The sequence below is a fragment of the Bombus vosnesenskii genome, unplaced genomic scaffold, assembly GCF_011952255.1.
Source record: "Bombus vosnesenskii isolate JDL3184/JDL3185 unplaced genomic scaffold, Bvos_JDL3184-5_v1.1 scf7180000014535, whole genome shotgun sequence".
Classification (NCBI taxonomy): Eukaryota; Metazoa; Arthropoda; class Insecta; order Hymenoptera; family Apidae; genus Bombus; species Bombus vosnesenskii.
This window is the reverse complement of record NW_022883506.1, coordinates 1273829-1294407: the sequence shown is the minus strand read 5'-3', so window position 1 is coordinate 1294407 and position 20579 is coordinate 1273829. Positions and strand designations below refer to the sequence as shown.

General features: G+C 36.5%; 1 protein-coding gene across 1 annotated transcript in view; it reads right to left on the bottom strand.

Annotated features, from left to right (window-relative positions):
• LOC117240007 (DNA-binding protein D-ETS-4) overlaps window positions 1-18100 on the bottom strand; it is a 59295-nt gene extending 41195 nt beyond the window's left edge. The window contains exon 1 of the mRNA XM_033505831.1: window positions 17188-18100. Within this exon, the coding sequence (XP_033361722.1) occupies window positions 17188-17223 (36 nt within the window). The 5' untranslated portion in view covers window positions 17224-18100. The remainder of the gene's footprint in view (window positions 1-17187) is intronic.
• Between the last annotated feature and the right edge of the window lie 2479 nt (window positions 18101-20579).

The window sequence follows — 20579 nt, the reverse complement described above, 5'->3', positions numbered from 1 at the left end:
GCCAGGCGGAAGACGTCGACCAGAGGGATTCAACAGACGGACTGGCGGTGCTGCTGGATCAAGGAAATGAATTTCACCGGAATTTATTAGGGTTGCTGGAGAACGATCGCGTTAAGAGATCGTGCGAATGGTCGGGATCGGGATTATTCTGAGTCATGTGAGTCAGAATTGCTCGAGTTTGTGTGAATTTGTGAGAATTTGCGAGAAGTTTATGAGAAGAATCATTTGTAGAGCACTAGAAAAATGTAATCAAGATTAGTGGGTTTGAACTTGGAAAAATATTTGGCAGAAAATACTGATATCTATTTAAAAGAATAAAAGATTCACGTTTTCAGATACAACTGCTAGAAGTAGTATCAACACACCAATTTGTCTATTATAGCATTTACGTTCAAGTATGTTAAATTTCGTATCAACTTTGCTACTTTCATATGATTATAAAAACGTAATACTCTGAAAATATAATACAATATTTGATTTCAAAAAATGCTTCATTGGAAAATAAGGGTGTGCCAACACTCTCTGTAACCACTGCAATTCAGAGGCAGGAAGTACATGTTGCGACGAAGCAAAATCCTTTCTTTATTGAATATCTTGAACCCCGTGAAAAGTGTTGTAGATCTTTAAAAGATTTATAGTCTATTAACCCCTTAACCTACGATTTACGTTCGAGAATTTTGGGCCGAAGACGTAAACAAGCTATTATATATAATATTATATATTATATTTGGCCCGATCATCGTACTACGGGCTATGCCCGTAGTTGTAGGTTAAGGGGTTAACTAATAGACTCATTCGTAGATATCTAACATTGATTATCATGGGAGGGCATTGTTTCTGTACCCAGAACGAATGAAGAGAAATAGAGAATGAAGTGCGGGAAGACAGGAGCACACGAATTTTGTAATGTCATTAAAAACAGAGGTCGCGGCGAGAGGTGTAGCATGGAAGAAAAAAAAAAATAAAGAAGAAGTGGAAAACAGTCACGAGCGGACGAGCCTCAGGTATCGTAAATCACTATCGACCTATTCTATTCAAATGAAACTCGTGTTCTCCCTCTGTGCAACGTCTTTTACTCCCCCCTGCCGTTATTTCTTTCTCTGTTCGTACAATGTATCCATGGATTTTGTTTTACTTGGAATTCCTGCGTTAACGAAAGTATTAGGGACTTATCTGATATTCCGAGCTGGCCGATTACATTTGCGATTAAATTGGAGCCATTTGTTTTCATTAAAAGGGAGAGGACTAAACTATGTTGGGGCACTACTAATGAAATCGCATAACCCTTTCATGGTTCATGTAACGAAATAACCCATGAACAAGTTTTAATGTATCATATATAATTCATTGCGGTGTCGCCTGTTAGTTGACCTCGTTACGTTCTTTAGGATATTTTCGTCATTTTCTACTATTAAAAAATTTCTTACGATTAAGGAAGATCTTTGTAAAACAGTACAAGCTTTTTCGTTTATTAAAATTATCTTAGGAATATTTTGTAAGATACAAATCCTAGTATAATCCTAGTTTTAGATATTACACGAATAATAAAAAGACATAGAAAGCACAAGACATACATATATATAAATATAATATATATTAAACACATTCATGTAATCAAAATGCTAGTTACATAGTATGAGAAGGATCGACTAGAACCGATAAGAGGAAAACGAGAGCAGAAACGCAGCGGTATAATAAAGGCTGATTCTAGGACTGAGAGAAATCATCCAAGGAAGACTTTCTAGCTAAGCCAAAAGCGTCCGTGATTTCGATCGTCTTAAATCGAGGAAACGCGTTCTGCGCGCGTATTCAAATTACCACCACCGCCGGATCGTTGGAGCGTGAGCACGAAAAACGAAAAGAACGAAGAAAAAGCTTTGAGAATCCGTCCATTAAACGTACGTAAAGGCCGGCCCGTATGTAGGCGACTCGCGGACAAGAGTATCAAGCGGCCTAACGGTAAAGCCATGTATCGAAGAAACTCGGTTGCTGCACGACTGCCTACGTACTTACCTACCAGAGACACGTACGTATTACGTATATACTTTTGCATTAATGTGCGTGCTCGGGTGCGTGAGCACGGTCACTTACGCGTAGAAAATTCAACCAAACAAGAAAAAAAGCTAATTAGCACGAACGTTAAATCTTCGCGAATGACCGGCTACCGTACATACTTTACGATCTTTGTAAAATAATGTGAAGGTATAACTGGACTAACATTTATACATACAAACATATGCATACCAGTTAACACTGCTATCATCAGCAGCTCGCTTTGATTGTTCTGGAAATTCGTAAAATTCTTGAAATGTGATTTGCGTGTTGACCTACTTTGTTTTCAGCGAAATTTGTAATATAGTGTAAAATGTAAAATGTTGCAGTTTACAGAGACTATTTACATGATTTTTAATCGTCGATGACACATTATGTCGTTAAATATTCGTATTTTTATCATATATAGTACATTAATTAAAGTTTATTTACTCGATGAATTTTCATTCGCCGAAACTAATCTTAAGATACATACATCTACGTAATTATTAACGTTATTATCTTCGACCAAACAGTTTAGCAAAACGACGCATAAAAATAATTATCACATTTTAATAACTATACGATTTTTCAGGATGAGAAAAATAATTCTTGCGAAACCTAACACTGTACCGTATAAGTAATATCGTCATCAATCTCTATCATTACGAACACGTTAATAGTATATATATACATATTTATATCATAGAAAATACGTAGAACTTAGTGACATGAAAAAAAGAAGCTCCATTACCAACTTCCGTAACAACAGAAGAGTTTTCTGATAATTTTCTGATTAATAATGGGATAATAATCGCAAATGTCGTAACAGGAATTTATAAAAATGTTCTTTGTCTGCGTTTGTATTCATCCATTGTAATTTTCACGATTTTTACACTGTATAAACCAGAGAGTACGCAAGAGAGGAAACGATAGGTACAATGCAATCTTGAACGTTTGAAAAAATTGCAGACATTGATATCCCTGGCACGCGTTACGTGATTAACAAGCTCTTGATGTTTGCAGTTTCACGTCTAACTCGAAAACGCATGCATTCGCGATTATAAAAGTAGAACGAGGGGAAAGCCAATTACCGCAAGCGTTTCATTCGTACAAGCGTGAACATCCTTCTCGCGTTAGTTGCACTATCATGAAAGTTAACAAACAATTTGATCGGTTGATTCGATATCCGACGCCCGATATAATATGATTAACAGGAATCAAGGTAATAAGAGTTGAAAGCAACGATCGACGCAGATGACGTATTGATTATTTTTACGGAACAACTCTGCCGAAACATTTTGAAAAATTAAATTTTAGCAGAAATGAAATCCCATTTTGTACAATAAAATATATGATTTGACCTAATTTTAATGTAAAATTTGTGCAGCCGTTAATAATTGTACGTAAAAGTTATATTCTAATATATAATATTTAACTCGCGTATTAATCATAAATGACATTTAATTTTTATAATAATACACTCTTATTAGATTGTCCTAGATAAAATCAATTTTACCATGTAGTCGTAGTAAACAGAACGATTGAGAGAAAATTAACGAGCGATTATCATAATCCTTATTAATTACTGTTGTCACGCGTCCACGAAACCCGTTACGTTTAATACTAGAAGAGAAAAATTCAACGACAAAGACCCTTGTAATTACGAAACCATCGAGGACGTGACACGGCTGTAACGCTCACGACGATCGTAAACGAAGGTTACGAGTTTCCACAGACGTTAGCGAATTTTTCACCGATTATTCTTTGCCTTACCATCGAGTCGTACGCGAAAATAGGATTTATGGACAACTCGCGAACGCGTCAAACGTTTCGCACGATCGCACGTGAAAAAGAAAGGCTGATTATGATTATCATTAGAGGGTTTTACAGTGTAAGAGAAAATATAATCTCTACGGTATAAGCGCAGTAGTGTTAAATGAACACCTCCAGGCCGCGATAAAATGACGATTCTTCCAAGAATTTGCAAACTCTGAAAATATTTTATCGCGCCTAAAAGGACATGAGCGATAATTAATTTTTCTGAACAACCACGTTGCATGTGTTTTCTTAGATTTACATAATTTGCTTAAGACGTTAACCTTTGGATACTGCTGATTCGATGTTATTAAAGTTTGATATTTTCCAAACTGCCAGTATTTATGTAATTAATTTTGTTCTTCCGCAATAAGCAATTTACCAATATGCACAGCCGAGTAGTTGTATATTTTTCTTGATAGTAATGTTATTAAACCATTCGACGATTTCTGTTTTCTCGGTGTTTGCAACTATTACTTTATAAACAAAATCAAAATTCTTAAATGTATGCAACGAAAAAATGATATCGACGAAATGCTAAAAACACGTTACCGAGTAGAATGACGAAATACGGTGAAGTATGTATGGCATTCGTCAACGAGTGAAGAAATTCCATCATAGCATGGAGATTTTGCTGAACTTTCTTTCATGAAAACGGTACCTACTCGCGCAAGGAGAACCGTTCTAACAAAAACAGCGCGTCGTCATAAAATGGTAAAACCACAACACACTGTGGTAACTATGACGCGGTAACTATTTTGCATTTAAGGCTGTTATGAGAATAAGAGAAGCAAGTGCAACAGTATCTATTTGCTTTTAATTTCTCCACTTTATCGTCCAATTTCACTAAGAAAATAAATCTAACAAAATTGTAAAATTGAAGAACGGAAGAATGCAACTACAATTAAAATTTACGCGTGAACTCGATCGTCGTTAAAAATGTTTTCCAAATACTTTTTCTAGTGCTTTCCCCCTATAATATTTGTGCACAAAAAAAAACTGGATGTTTTTTCGAAATTTAGAAAGTCGACTTTCATACAATCTCTGTAGTCCACCTACCAACTAAGAGTTAATAGAAAAACCTTGTCCTTTCTACTCACGTACGCTAATTTCAAACTAAACGTTGTTCGTCGATTACGTACTGGCATTCAACTAATAATGCCGCCCATTACTATTCCGTTCAGGTCGTGGCTTGAACCTTCGTCTCTCAGTTCGAGTACGAAGACGTAAAAACAAAATCAGAGAAGCAAAGAAAACAGGGAAGGGAAGAAAAAGAAGAGAAAAAGGAGAAGAGGAAAAGGTATACGGAGGAATGAAAAAAAAAGGAAAAAGAAAAGAATGTTAGTTTTGTAGCAGGTACGGGACAAAAGCATGAATGGACGAGCGGTCCCGCGACGATTCTTAATTATGTTTGCATGACACGTGAGTAGTTACGGATAATGTTAGGGCAGACTTGGGTAATTGAAATGCACCCGCGTAACGCGGTGTAACAGCTGCTTATTGTTCCTTGTTGGTGCATGCACTTTTGCTCCTTCTATCTTCCTCATCCGGATGTGCGTGAAACGGTCGCTGCTATCGCGGAATCCGGTCGCACTTGGACGTCTTACGTTCGAACGTCACAGAACATTAACCGTAAGTATTACTCACCGACCTATTCGCACGCGCATATTTGAGGTCTGGCTATTTACCTATATGCTTTCTAAAGATGATACAGGCTGCAAGAGCCGCGCGCGCGTCTTGCATCATGAAACTATTCATTCGATCAATTAATTGATTTTCCAACGTTATTAATGGTCCTTTCCTGACGCTTGAAACGTACGAGAGCTGCTCATTAACCTCGATCGACTGGTGTATCTCGTATATTTCGCACACGTGTTCTGCGAATATCTTTTTTCACGTGATATAATTATGTTTGATGGTCAAACGACGCATATCGATAGGTAAATTCATTTTCAGTGGCGAAGTGTAAGGATTGCGATTAAAGCGATTGTGGTAATCGATTGCTTGAGTTTTGAAATGGAACTTGAGAACATTGCACGACGATGTGATGCAATTATGTTTGGAAAAATGAATACGGCAGACAAGCTGTGTAGTAGGTTCATTAAAATATGTTGCGACCATTGTTTCTAGTTTAATTAGCTTAGTTAAACTGTGAGAGAATTCACTCGGTTCGACGAAGCATCCTACAATTAGTAGCACAATCACACAAGCTAACAGTAATTGCAATGGATTTATGAAATTTTAGTTGTAACGATGTAAGTTGGAATTATTCTATTTGAAATACATACATATTTAGGGAAATACAATCTAAATTGGAAGAGAGAAACGTTATTTCAGAAGATTTGCTGGCAGATAATGAAAGTTATACCTATTATGTTAATTAAATATCGAATGAAAATTCTAAAGCATCTAGACACGAAATTTTCTAATATTATCTTGTATTATACATATTTCTTCATATTTCTTTCCAGTCAATAAATTGTTACTAGTAGCAACGGATGTAGGCATTGTTATATAGAATATCTGGTAAATTAAGCAAAACTATACTTAAGATAACAAGTAAATAGTCATCTCACGTAATTATATGTACTTACTAAGTAATAGCGAACTGTTCCTAGGAAAGAAATTATTCAGTTATGTATAAAATATAGTTTCTCCACCGAGAAATTCGCCGTTATAAAAGTTCGAAATTATGCATAAAGCCATCAAACAACTTTTCTAACATAGAAACCGCTACAGAAAACACAGAAAATTATAAAACCAAAGCTAAACGAAAGTTAGATACTAACTGTTTAGTGGCTTTCTTGTAATTCTTTCTTCTAATCTAAAAATTTCATTAAAGGAATAATGTCCACAGTATATGTTTATAAGATATTTTAATCAACTGGTAGTTTTCTAAAATCATGACATCTATTAAACACTACATATAGTGATATTCCATCGAAAATGGGAAAATTTTCAGCGCAATAAATAACTAACCAACGAAGCATATTTTACAAACTGAAACTTATATGAAGCATTCATTAATTCTGGTATACGAGGATCACGTGAAAGGGATAAAGCAACGATGCTAGCTTCCAAGTAACTAGGAATGGATTTGTTAACATCGAATTAGCGTCTGAAATCCGTTTATGAGATGCATCCACGCGTACGCGAGCGTTTTGCTGGGGTCAATTGTCGGCAAGAATTCCGTGTAATCGTATAAGATGAAAAGGTGTACGTGTAATAAACGAGGTGAAAGTAAGAGACGGGCGCCAACGTAGTCTAGATCGAGACAACGAAACCTTGAGTGTATCACGATTCGACGAGCAACAACGTTTCGTAAATGATCACACGCGGTATTAGACGGTATCTTATCGTCGTTGATTCCTGCAATTCCTTAATTAATAACTCTGTTATCTCGCTACATACGACGCTGACAGACACGAATCTATTGAATGACTGAATAAACACACAAATGGAGAGTACGAATTATCCCCTTATACTCCTTTGATAATGCGAAATTATTATTAAACTTTTCATATTTTTTAACTAGTTTTCAATATTCGGCATTTTGAATCGACAGATACCCAAATTACCAATATCTAGAACACTGCATCGTGTCCGTGCAAAGTCCCTAACTATCCACTTTACCACCTCCATTGATTCCCAGTAGTAAGGGTCAACGAAAAATGATCGTCCACTAGAACACAGACATTCCACGTAGCTCGAAGAAGCTATCGCGATTTATCGTCGCTTAGGACATAAGCATCGCAGAAAATAAAGTGGAACAACGGTCTATTCTCGCGGATCGGGTATTAAGAGCATGTGCACACACGAAGCGAGCAAATCGTTCTGCAGGACGGGAATCCCCGGGAGGTAAGAGCGTTGTTGGTGCGCTGCTCGCCGCGGCAACAAAGTATATTTTAAAGGCGGTACCACGAGCCGAGAGGAGAAGAACGGACGAGGTTGAGCGACAAGACAAAGAATATCAGCTCGTAATGGCCGCTGTAAATTTCGCGTTACCGAGGCCGAAACGATACACCGGCCGACAGACAGACGGATGGACGTTCACGTACGACACAACGCGTAAAGGGACGCGTTCGGTCCCAATGCAGTGGAGAAGAGATTGTGAAAAACGCAAACTGAGGACCATCTTCTCGTAATCTCTACTTTCTGCCGAAATCCATCGACCATCAAGGATATATCTCGATTCGTTAACTCTACCATGGCCCTTGGATCATTTTTAGTCATGCCTGTTTTTCTTTTGTTAAAGGATTCTCTATTTTTCAAAGAAATAGTAAGTTATCATTAACGCAACCTCTCCTATTACATACTAGAAGTGATATTTAAGGAATAAAATGATAAGGAAAGTTTCGTTTTCTATAAAATTCAAAAATGCTTTTCTCGTGGAACAAGAAGGCGGTTGGGTGGAAGAAATTCCAACCACCATAACAGGATTAAGTAGGAATAATTCCCCGAAGGCGTTGCACGGGCCGCGATAATTCCACGGCGAAGGACACCCTCGAGAGCCGGCTTCTTGGGCGTCTTTTTGCGAACAAGTGTCACTGGACGCAATGCGGTTTGTCTGTGACGTGTATTATCGATACATGGCGAAGATATTGGGTTTTGTGAGTTTTTCGAACGACGTTTAATGTTAGCGTCAACGTATGGTAACGATATGTTTAATATAAGGAGGAAATGATGGGCGGATCAATTGAGCTTTTGAATAATGGAATCTTGATTACTGTAATTATGTGTAATTACAGAAAATTAGCATTATGATGGCCCATGTTCCATATTTATTTAAGAAATTAAAATTGGTGGTATTTTGGTTAATGGTTCCTTGACTGACCGTGTTCGGGTCTTGATAAATTGCCCATTTAAATCATTTTATTTCTGAATAAAATATATCTGAAGATCCCAAATACCGATTAAAACATAGTATGAATATTATTTCAATAATTCTTTACTCGGCACTTAATATATTACATGCAAATATTCAATTATATGCGTTAACGTATATGCGTTATAGGCGTTTAAACAGCCGAACTAGAATATATAAGATGAGTAAATTAATGAATAAGATTTAAATGAATGAATTAAATTTTAATAAAAAAATATATAGGTACTCTGCAACAATATTGCTAAATATCGAAATCGTAATTACGTTTATCATAAATTAACGTCAAAAATAAATCAATCGTTGCTAGCACACATTCAATTCGCCAAACTATCTCATCGTATCTTTATCACGATTTTCTTACAGCCAATATCCAGGTATATCGCTCGTATTTATGCAACTGGCGTTTCAATATCATTTCACACACGGAGAGTCGTGAGAACTCGCGTGTTTTCAAGTTCCTTAGAAGCTACTTGCTGCTTTCTTTCTTTTTATCGTTCCCTCCTCTTCTCGCGGTCGAGCCGATCGCCGCGCGTAACTTTCTCGATGCGAACCGGAGAAATATCAAGGGGCGATCGACCTTTGAAAAGTTGCCTTTCGAAAATCGGCGCTCTCTAGCCTCGGCAAAGCCTCGACCTCGCTCGATTTATCTCTCTACTCCGCGGCATATAAAACGCCTGTGTATTGATCATTACTACTATTTGCGTCAATGCTGACCACCCACGTGCACGCACCGAACGCTGATTAATGCCTTCGATTTCGGGCTCCAGATCGTTGCTAGATCGTTGTAGATCGCGGCGGGCCGACACGCGAGCTGGCGTCACTTTTGCTACACGTACCGACGTACCGCTCGATCGTAACGGTTGTGCAAGGCCTCGCGCAACCACTTTTCAGGCCTCCGCGATACGGCCTTTCTACTGGTATTTAAAGATGCCATTGATATTCGTCAGTCAGCAATAAAATCGGGCGTTAGCCGATTTAATTTATACGAATAACGACAAATTACCTTACCTCATTTCATTTGACGAGAGAACAGGGAATTTTAGCACAATTTTTTTAATCGGGTCTGATAATTATGTTAGCATATGACACGACAAACATAATAAATATAAATAAATATGATAAATCCAGTTTTGTTGATTTTCTCATCTTAATGTTATTTTATAATTAAGAAATAGTCTGAATTGAATTGAAAATGAGAGAAGATATAAGCCCGTTAAAAGTAATTTACAAATTAACAAATTTTTGTAAAAAAGAAACCTAAAATACAGCTATTAAAGCGAACAATATTTTAATATCGTCCATAGTTTATCATAATCTTTCAGTAGGCATTATAGTATTATGACAAGCAATATTTTTAAAATTTGAAAAATATGCCAGTACTAAATATCACGTGATCACTTTTCAGACCTTGGTCAAATGACCTTCTTATTGGTGTCTAGAGATACCATTGATCTTCGGTGTGGTTAATACCACAAACTCAGCCAGCATTCGAGTGGATTTATTAATATCATGTAAATCGATACGACTTTTCGTTTTGTCTTGAAATCGAAGCCATGATTTGCGAATTTCGTATGGAATAATGGGTAATAAATTTTTTTCCAATTTCATTACTTCCAATAAAAACAATTTCATTTAAGTTTAAGAAATTAATGATGTTTAACTATGAAAATTGAAAGGCAGTATTTGTGTAAAACTCAAACGATAATAAAGCCTCGACTATTATACTTTCTCGGGTCAAAATGATATAATTCCAAGGTACACGCTAGATTACGTCAGTGATAATAACTACTGAAATGATTCTCGCGAGCGTTAATTTCCCAAATATGTATTTCCAAGCAAAATTAGATAGGAAAAAAGGAGTGTTAGGAAGCGAACAATTCTATACTATGTTCTCGATTCGTTATGAACACATTTCTTTTACTTTCTACATAGACCCTACGCGCGCTAAAAAAATCTTTAAATACGCCTAGATTGCAAGACTGCTATTTATTGAAAACTGATCCCTCATTCTTTCATTTACTTATAAAGTATCAAACGAAACAGCATTGTTTCGTATCTTTTAACGATCATATTCAAAGCAAGTATAACATCTCTGGTAAATATTCTGATCAGTGGTATACGTATATCGATGTATGTACATATATCAATGAATCTAGCGTTGGTAGAACGAAAAATCGACAAATCTCACGTATGTAAATCGGCATTGTTCGCAGGACGTTGCAATGATCGCTGTATTGTGCCGTATGCGTGTAAATCCGTGCAACCCAACTGAAAAGTTCGCAACGTTCGCCGGAGAACAAAGGGGGTAGACACCTGAGTAGCACGCGGGGAAACGCGGTTCCGTCGGTGCACTCAAACATTTTTTCGTTGGAATAATACCGGCGAATTCTTTGGTCCGTTTGGCCCCGAAGCAGCGTAAAGAACGGAGGGTGAAGAACGAGCAAAAGGGCGAAAGGGGACAGGCGCGATGCGGTTCCAGGAAAGTCGAGAAGGTCACCGCGAACTCTTTCTCGACTACCAGAAACCAATGAAACAATGAATCTACCGAAAGAATTCACTCGAACTTTCGTTCTTACTATTATTTTACTCGAACAGATGGTTTAAAAATAACTAAAAACAACGATCACTCGACTGTGCCAATTACTTTAAAAAAAAAAAAACGATTTGATATTTTTATTTTGATATTAAGATACTGATTAGTTAAATCTATATATGCCAAGTTTCCTATTATCTGTAAGTCTTTTAATCCAATTTCGTATCTGTTCTCTATAAAATTCGACTAAAAAACATTTTATTATAGGCATAATTATCTTTTGTGTATAAAGCAGCCAAGACCGGATTTAGATAAATCATTGGTATTTCGTGAGGCAAATAAAATTTTAAATGACATACATTAAACAAAACATTTAATTCGAAGAAGCATCTTCTGATTTAGAGATGAGAAATAACTAGGCTCCAGCGTCTTATTCAGAACGCCTACTTGGTCTTTCCTGTTTATATAGCACCGCGTGTCTTCAGAGTCTGACAATACCTTTGTGGCGGCACTCGACAGCGCAAATACCACCACTCAACACTAACTAACACTGGACAACGGCAGCGCAATGGTTAGCGGCTTAGGTTACGAACGTTCGGGACCTAGGTTCAAATCCCGGCGCCCATAGTCCGATTTTTCTTCCACAACATCTAGGTAAATAAGAAGAAAATACAGCAGTAACCCCAGCAGCGACATCTACAGCCAGCAGCTACAATTATCACGGACAACACTTACACCTCAGCTTGTTCACGTTGCGTCCTCTGAATACCATAGAAAATCCACTACTTCTTTCATCGCTGACTTCTATCTGTTTTTCCTCATATTACCAAGCGGTTCTTTCTAACTATAAGATATAAATTATTTCTCTAAATATCAACAAATGAATTATTACGAATATATTTGCTATTCTTATGAAAATTTCCCTAGTCCTCATATTTCTGAAAATACAGATTTCTGTGATAAAACATAACATTTACCATTGCCTGAGCTCGTACATCGTCTACTCAGGATCCAAATCGTTCGAATCGCCGTTCGAATTCGGTCACGCTCAGCTACGTGCAACTCATTCAAGGACTCCGGTTATATCGTTTATCAATACGGTCTAAGAGAACTCTATTAATAAACACCGCGATTTTCTTTTCCCCGTGCCTCGACAACGGTACTCCTCTACACTAAGACGAGCAAGATCGTAATTACAATCTCGCGAGTCCAGTTATATAACAAACGCGTCTAACGTTTCGATGTTGCGTATCTCTTTTGTTCCTCCATTACGTACTATGCGTCTGTTTGACACTAACTAAAATGTTAGACAAAGGTCAACACGCGAAAACAAGCTACGCGGATGGCGTTCTTCGTATCTCGTGGTGACGCGGTACGCATCGTGAAAGCGCGATCAAAAATAAACGATGAAGAAAAAAAAAACGAAGTCGAATCCGCAAAAGTCGCGTCATGGAAACGAGTCTGGTGCAATTACTACGAGGCCTGCTATCCTCGGACCAGGAACGAACGACCAACCACGCCCTCGCTAATGCGAGACCGGGACAGGATTTCGAATTGCCTCGGCAAGGACATCAACTATATACAACATCCGACACAAAGACCGGCTAGTGAGATTTTTAATTACACCCTGTTTACGTGGTCAGCCGTATGTCTGACTGCCTGTTTGTATGTCTGGCCAGCTCTAACCGTCTCTTCTCCGACCAACCGATTTATGATGCATGAACGCTATTCACCATGCTTAACTCAAGTTTCGACGATCTCCTTTTCGGATAATTATCCGGGTGTTTCGCGGTTGTTCGTGAACATAGAATTCCGCAAAAAATCTACGTGTTACGTAGAAAAAGTTGGGTATGGATATGGTGAATCACGGTATGATGAAATAGACTTCTTTTTGACGTATACTTTAGGTGTGAGAAAAAGTTTTACAAATGGTTGCGATGAACCATGATCGTGTTAGATCGTTTTGTATTCTATGGACATTCGTGATGTTGCAAACATATATCATGCGTAGTTTGAAAATATTCACTTTTCAAATTCAGGATCTTATTTATAAATACGGTGTTTAAATAAAAGGTATATCGAACGAAGGTCGTCTGAATCAGGAAAGTATTTATGCTCCTAAAAATCGTAGCGAACAACGTACGCACCTGTGTTGTGTCGCTGTTTTATGAGTAATTTTACGAGCACAATAAGATACAATTTTCATTATAGGCAAAAAAGATACGCGAAAGAAACTTGTACGGATATTGTAAAAGTGTTAGGATTGTATATCTATTTAAAACTGTAGAAGGTAACACGTAAAATAATAAATGATAATAAATTAAAAAATAAAATAATAAGTGATGTGTATCGAATTAAATTATAATAGCGGATATTGAGAAAGCTTAATAGTGCGTATTATGACGTAAACGCTTCAATGCTATCACGCAACATTACCAAAAGTCTAAAATAGGGTTAGGAAAAGATGAATAAGTTATAGGAATCATCACCGTTAGATGTACATGCAAAATGGATCACTGAATGTACTAACGTTAAATATTAATGTATAAACGCAAATGTAATTATAACTACCATGGTAAAATATCGCGTAAAAGAGACCGACAAAACTCGATACACACCAAATCGATAAATCCATTAACATAAACACAAACAGAGTAGATACTTTATTATTCTTAAAATTTCCACATTAACTTTGCCAATGATTGATCGAGTGCAAATGTCGAAATGAATACGGAATGAAGTATCGTATTCAAGAAGAGGGAATATTTTAATAGGAACAATACTCCGTTCTAACAGTTCGTTAAATGACTTTAAGAAGGCTGAAAACATCGATAACGTACAACTAGCCTGTCTTAAAAGAAAACTTTATGTGTACAATTGAAAGACGAAGGTGGCAATGCAGAGTAGCGAAATTTTAGATATATCTAATACGTGAATATGGTAATGTAAAATTCATGTCGTCGGGCTTTACAGACCTCTTTCATGAATACATAATTCTATTACAGAATATACGCATTAACCACTCGATGAAATGGAGAAAAAAATGATTTGAGAGGCGAGATAAAGCAAGCCCACATGCGTAATAATTATCCGCGATATAAAAGCGGAACTACGATACAAATTTCCTATGAGTGACATATAGAGAACTGTAAAACAGAAATAGGTCGAACAGTTACGCACAGCTCGGGGAAGAAACTTCAAAGAAGAACTGCAATTACGTCTTTTTCGAGCGAAGTAAAAATAAGTTGTGAAAGCGAAATTCCTGACCGCTTCTTATTTATTATTATCTGCTATATATACTATACTATTACCTGCTATTTACAAAGAAAAAAAGAAAAACACCGACGAGCAACAAACAATTTTAGCGACTACATTACACGACAAGTTTATCGTCAAGTTATCAAGAATGAAAGGAACCAGATAAAAAGGAATGGATTAACCGTTCTCCCCTATCAATTCTCACCTACCGCTTTACCTCGATTTTGTGTACATAACCAGATAAAAATTCTGTATGCTTTGAAAATAATCCGAATGTCATGCCAACCAGAATATTATAACTGAAAGAAAATGGCAACTTTTATATCGAGTATCCCGAGGAAGTTTTAAATTAATAATTAAATTCTTTATCGAAATGAATTATCTGTTTACTATGCTTTATCCTGATCGAATGAAATAACAAATTAACCGAATTAAATATTGCAATTACAAAAGTATAACAGTAGGGAAAACTTGACCCTAGTTGATCGAGAGACATCTAATTATGTGATTATATTATGACCGGTAATTGGTACAGTCGTAAAACAAAAAATGCATCTCCTAATGAAATTTCGAGATAGAGAAACAGCACATTTTGCTTCGTTTTTACTGCAAAATTTTCCATTACGTACCAGTTGAGTGAATTTCTCGTATCTGACTATCATCTGTTTAGTTGTAGTAGATTCGAAAGTTAGCCTTCCGCGCGACCGTCTCCGACTGTTTGTGTCTTTCTACAACAGGGCCGTATCTAGTTAAACAAACTGGGACAATGCGTTCATAACAGCGAAACTGCATTTTCATCAATCTGCGCGAAAGATAGTTGTATTGAATAATTCCAATTATACTCAACCTCGATTAAATTGTAGAACAAACAGGTCTATTTTGACTCGTAGGAAATTATGAAAGAAGAACGCGACGTTCATTTGTATAAAATTCAAAAGACGCCGGATGTATTTTGAGTGACATATTATTCAAAATAATTAATATGAATTTACGTGTAGCTTTTGTTAATAAAAGTCTATTTTTTACTAAAATAAAATTTATGAATTATATAATATTAAATGGAGTATAGATTTACAAATATCTTCAATTCGTAACAGCATTGATAATGAATTATGTTAGTCGTTTAAATGAAGTTCAATTGAATCATAAAATATGTGTACAATTACTTTAGAAAGAAGTACACTAGTAGAAATACTAATAAAAGGACACTTTAAAAAGAGAAGTACGAGTATGGAAATTCGATTTGAGTAATGAAACTGCAGTTGTATGAAAATGCTACATTAATCGTAAAATTTCTAACGCATATAGCAAAACAAATGATGATAAAAATTACGTGTTTGTACTTTATATGCTGCTATATATTATTTACAATACACATGTCTGTATGAGCACGAAAACGTTCGAGGAACAAAAATATTATGCAAGGTGTTTCCTAGAATCCTGGCTTTTATCCATCGGTGTAGATATTCCAGTCAGATAAATTTATCTCGCTGATTTGCAAATACATCTCGAGAAGCAGCAATTTTAGAGACAACTAACGAAAGGACAGATGTTACGTACGGACACAACTTTAATCTTCGCGGAAAAATTATCCGGGTCCTCGTTGACAGGTCGACGACGTTTTTGCTCATTATCGTCAACCAGCCGGCTTAGAATGGCATTTCACTTATAAAACACCCGTTGCCTTTAAAGTGGCTCGCTTAAATTAATTCTAATTGCCGTGCGTACGCCTTGCATGCAAATAAGTTTTACCTCAAAGAGCCTCGAGAGTTTTGTCAGAATTCACTATTAAAAATCGCGTTAGTCCGTTACCCTATTGTTTTCTGAGAATAGCTAATTTTTGAGAACAATTAGTCAGTAAACTACAATATATTTTGTAACGTTTTATTAATTTTGAATAATGTTTCATTATCCTAGATTAATTAAAATAGATAGAAAGAAAATAAATATCGTGACTTCTTCTTCTAGTAAAAAATTTTAATGTTGTGTTTATTGTTCTACTGATTTGTAGCTTATAATTATATTTCAGTTGAAATTTTATCTTTTATTCTATCTTATTATACTTTATTTTATTTTATATAATGAAAATATATTGTTGTACATCTTGAGTATCGAGTTAATGTATCAGTTAATGTTATAGCATGTAGTATGGTAGCGGTTACAAAATTTGCACTTAATTATAATTGTATTCATGGCGAGGATACTGTACGTTTAAACAGTGTCAGCTTTGGCGCGAATTCTCTCCTTACTATTACGTATGTATTCAGAACACGACATCTAATTCAAAACATTACTTCGCGTACAATACAATTTCTTAAATCTATTTTAGGAAAGGGTTTACATTTACGATATTTTTATTTAAAATCTGACGGTATATTAGCGTTTTTTTCTGACTGAGTAACATTATAGTCTGACAAAATTTGACTTTCTTGAAAAATCAATATGATATTTACATTTACTAACCTAAGAAATATCTTATAAATGAAATACAATTCTACACTCCTCCAAAAGTTAGATAAATAACAGGAAGCAATTGTATAATTAAGATTTATTCGATTTAAAATAGCTATTCAAACGCAATATACACACGATGAAACTGTTATTGAACGTATCTATCCACATTTTATAGCTCGCAGCAAGTAAACAAAAACAAATAGCTCACCGTTTCCACCATGTCGAAGCCACCACTGTATACCATCGTCGTATTCGTCGGTGATTCTCTTTGTGCTATTACACTTTTGACGATTTTTTCTCCGTCTGCCTATTGACGCTGCCTTGAAGGGTAGCAGTCGATCTCTCGAATCGAACAGAGAGATCGACTCACTCGCTAGAGTGGCTCCAGTCTTCACGTGAATGTAACGCGCTATGTAAGATTCGCTGTATCGTCTTCTCACCCAATGTTTTGTTTTCTTCGAGTCACTTATCGTTTCTTCTCTTCACCTTGTTCAGTCTCTATCTCTTTCTCTGTTATGTCTCGTTCGCTATGTTTCCTCGCGCGTTTACTAACCTCCTCGACTTCTTGAGGACTTCGTTTGCCGCGTGCGACTGACTGACTGACCGAACAGCGAACGCGCGGTCGCCGCGAACGAACTTCGAATTCGAGCGTATCGAACTTAGCCGAGCCTAGCCGAGTTTCATCGAATACGACTCGACCTACTATCGTGCGCGCGCCTCTCTCGCGCGCCTTCCTCGCAAAACTTCCGACAATCCTTACGTATTGGCACCCTCTGCGGAGCCGATCTATTCCTCTGGGTCACTTGAACGATTATCTTTAGAAGTTTCCTCTTCCTTTCTTATATCCCATCCCTTCCGTCCAACCGCCAATTTCAACGTGATAACCTCGAGAAAGTAGCGAGTACAGTACATTCACTTGACATATTCACGTGTTTTTGAGGTTCTGTCAACTCACATATCACTTGATTTTCAAATTTCTTCAAATCACACTTATGTTATACGACAATTACACGAATTCGAGGTAGGTGAAGGTACTTGTTCAGTCGATTATAGCGATTTATACGCGTGGCATATCTCGAGTCACCTTTGGTATGACTGGTCTGAACGAACGGCGCGGGACGAGTTCGTTCAAGCCGTCGACACGACCTACTAAAGATTCCTGCGCATGCGCAGTATTCTCTCCGTTTTTACCGATGATTCTATAACTGTAATTTCTTAACAATTTATAATTATTAATTGTAATAATTTATGAAATAAAAAAGAGACCAATCTTTTAAGATAAGCGTTAGGACTTCATTTCAACAAATAGATAGTTTAAATAGAGCTATACTTAGACAATTACAAGCATCGAAACAAAATTTTATGACGTATTACATGTTAACGTGGACATTACGATAGGGAAACGTAGGACATATGAAGAAAAAGAGAGATATGAACAAAGATGGTATCATAAAGGGCGAAAATAACCGATGAAAACTTTTGTTATGCCATTCTTTTCGCATGGGTCGCTAGAGTAGAATCCGCTACTAGCCTTGATCCGACAGTAAATATCCCGGTACACGCGTAGCGGACTCCTTGGAAACGCACTCTAACGATTCGCGCGAGAGCACGCAGGTATTTGCGTGGGCGATTAGTCAGCGATTAGATCCGCGACACGCTTTATGGAGGAAAAGTGGACACAATAGCCCTTTCTGACTTATGGCGGTGCAGGACGATGGCGCCGTTGGAGGATTGTGAAACGGATTCCAGGCCAGACATTTGTAAAACTTTGCAAAGATCAAACTATCAATAAAAAGCCGGAAATTACTAATTGCTTATGCTCGATCATGTAAATGCTAAAGATAATGGGAAGATGTTTTTCAAGAAAAACGGTGATTCGATTACAAGGAACAAAAGGGATTATTTGGAAAATGAGAATATAATCTATGATGAGACAGGAAATTAATTCGAGGACCACAGTAGATTTAAGGAATATGTACAATAGTACACAATGGTAAAAAAGCATAGAGATAATCTGTTGCACCCGTACTCTACGACAAAAACCACTCCATTCAGAAAACTTTATTCTTTATTTGCGTTGCTTTCTTTGATGAGAATTGCAATTTGCTCATTCATACCATACTTTACGAGACTTCAAAAAAGAGAACCGATTTGAAACGCATTGAATCTTGTGAAAAATAATTTTGCAAGATATTTAAGCGTCGTCGTCATGGCGTCGTTTCTACTATTCTACAATACGTACGATCCTACAAAAGACGAAATGCTCAGGATTCTTCAAATGTTTCGTGGCAACACTAGCAAAGACGCGTGCTAGCGCGCATTATAGATCATGCGATCGTCGACTAATCTGATCGGAAGAAAACTTTTAGCGCGAACGTAAGCATGAGATAAATCGGTTTACTAAAAAAAAGTAACGGAAATCGCAAATTACCGTTATGCTTTTATCCACGGGAAAAGAAAGAAGAAAAAATGATTAACTTAACTTTGCTAACTTTGAAAGTACAAATTAACTTTTAATTATATCGTTCATAATGTAATTCTGATTAGAGGAAATGATCAATCATGTGGCAACGATCACTATTGGTTTTTGTATCTACGTGCGTCATATATGTAAATTTGTTCCTAAATTCTCCTTTTAAAAAAGCATCGAATGAACTAAGCTCGCACGAAAAATCGAACGATTACGTGTGTCTTTCAAAAAAGGTAGGTAGCATTCGCTTCTCTCTTTTTCTCTTCTTAATTCTCTTCTTTCGACTGTCTTACCTTTACATCAGTGACTTTCTAACGTTTTATCCAATGAATCACAATCGATTGTGTTTAATATTATGTGGATCGTTTGCTCGGGTTATTAAATATTTCAATTAATTAACATTATTTTGATTGAATATATAAAATTCCAGCTACCTAATTATGACATTACGGAAATAGATTATAAGAAGATGATTATTTTTAAACGATTACAAGAGAATAGGGCGGTAGCAGTTGATCCAAATTTTTGTTTCACGAGATTCTGTTTTGAGCAGGCAAAAAATTCTTATGCAAATATAGGAGATACGTACAAAGCGTAATGATAAATTTTACCGCTCTATTGATCTATCTATTTCAATGGCTCTTACTACCCAATAAAAACACTTTGAGCGTTATTGTAAAACCGTTCACGGGCTAACGATCAGGTCTACCACTCAAGTACGTAGTTTACGTGACTGCTCGAATCAGTCTTTCCCCATTGTGAAAGTCTGTATCCGGCTGGGAAATTAATTCGTTTGCATTTGAAAAAATCGACTTACGTTCATTGATGCAAATTATCACGCGCAGATACGCTTTTCTCTCGGGCATTTCGTATAATTTAACGATTCCTTTTTGTTCCCACCACATTTGAATCAATCCCTTGCTAATGTAGATTGATTAAAAAAGTTATAAATGAGATGTTGCGTTAACGTAAAGTATTACCGTCGATCTTTAATACGTTAAGATAGCAAGATTAAAAAGGCTAAATTACTTTAATGGGAGACCATCTTACTTATGATTATTTTATCGTCGATTTGATTGGATAAGCAGAATTGCGTCATTGGGACGGAAATCGGGGGAACTTGTTTCAGT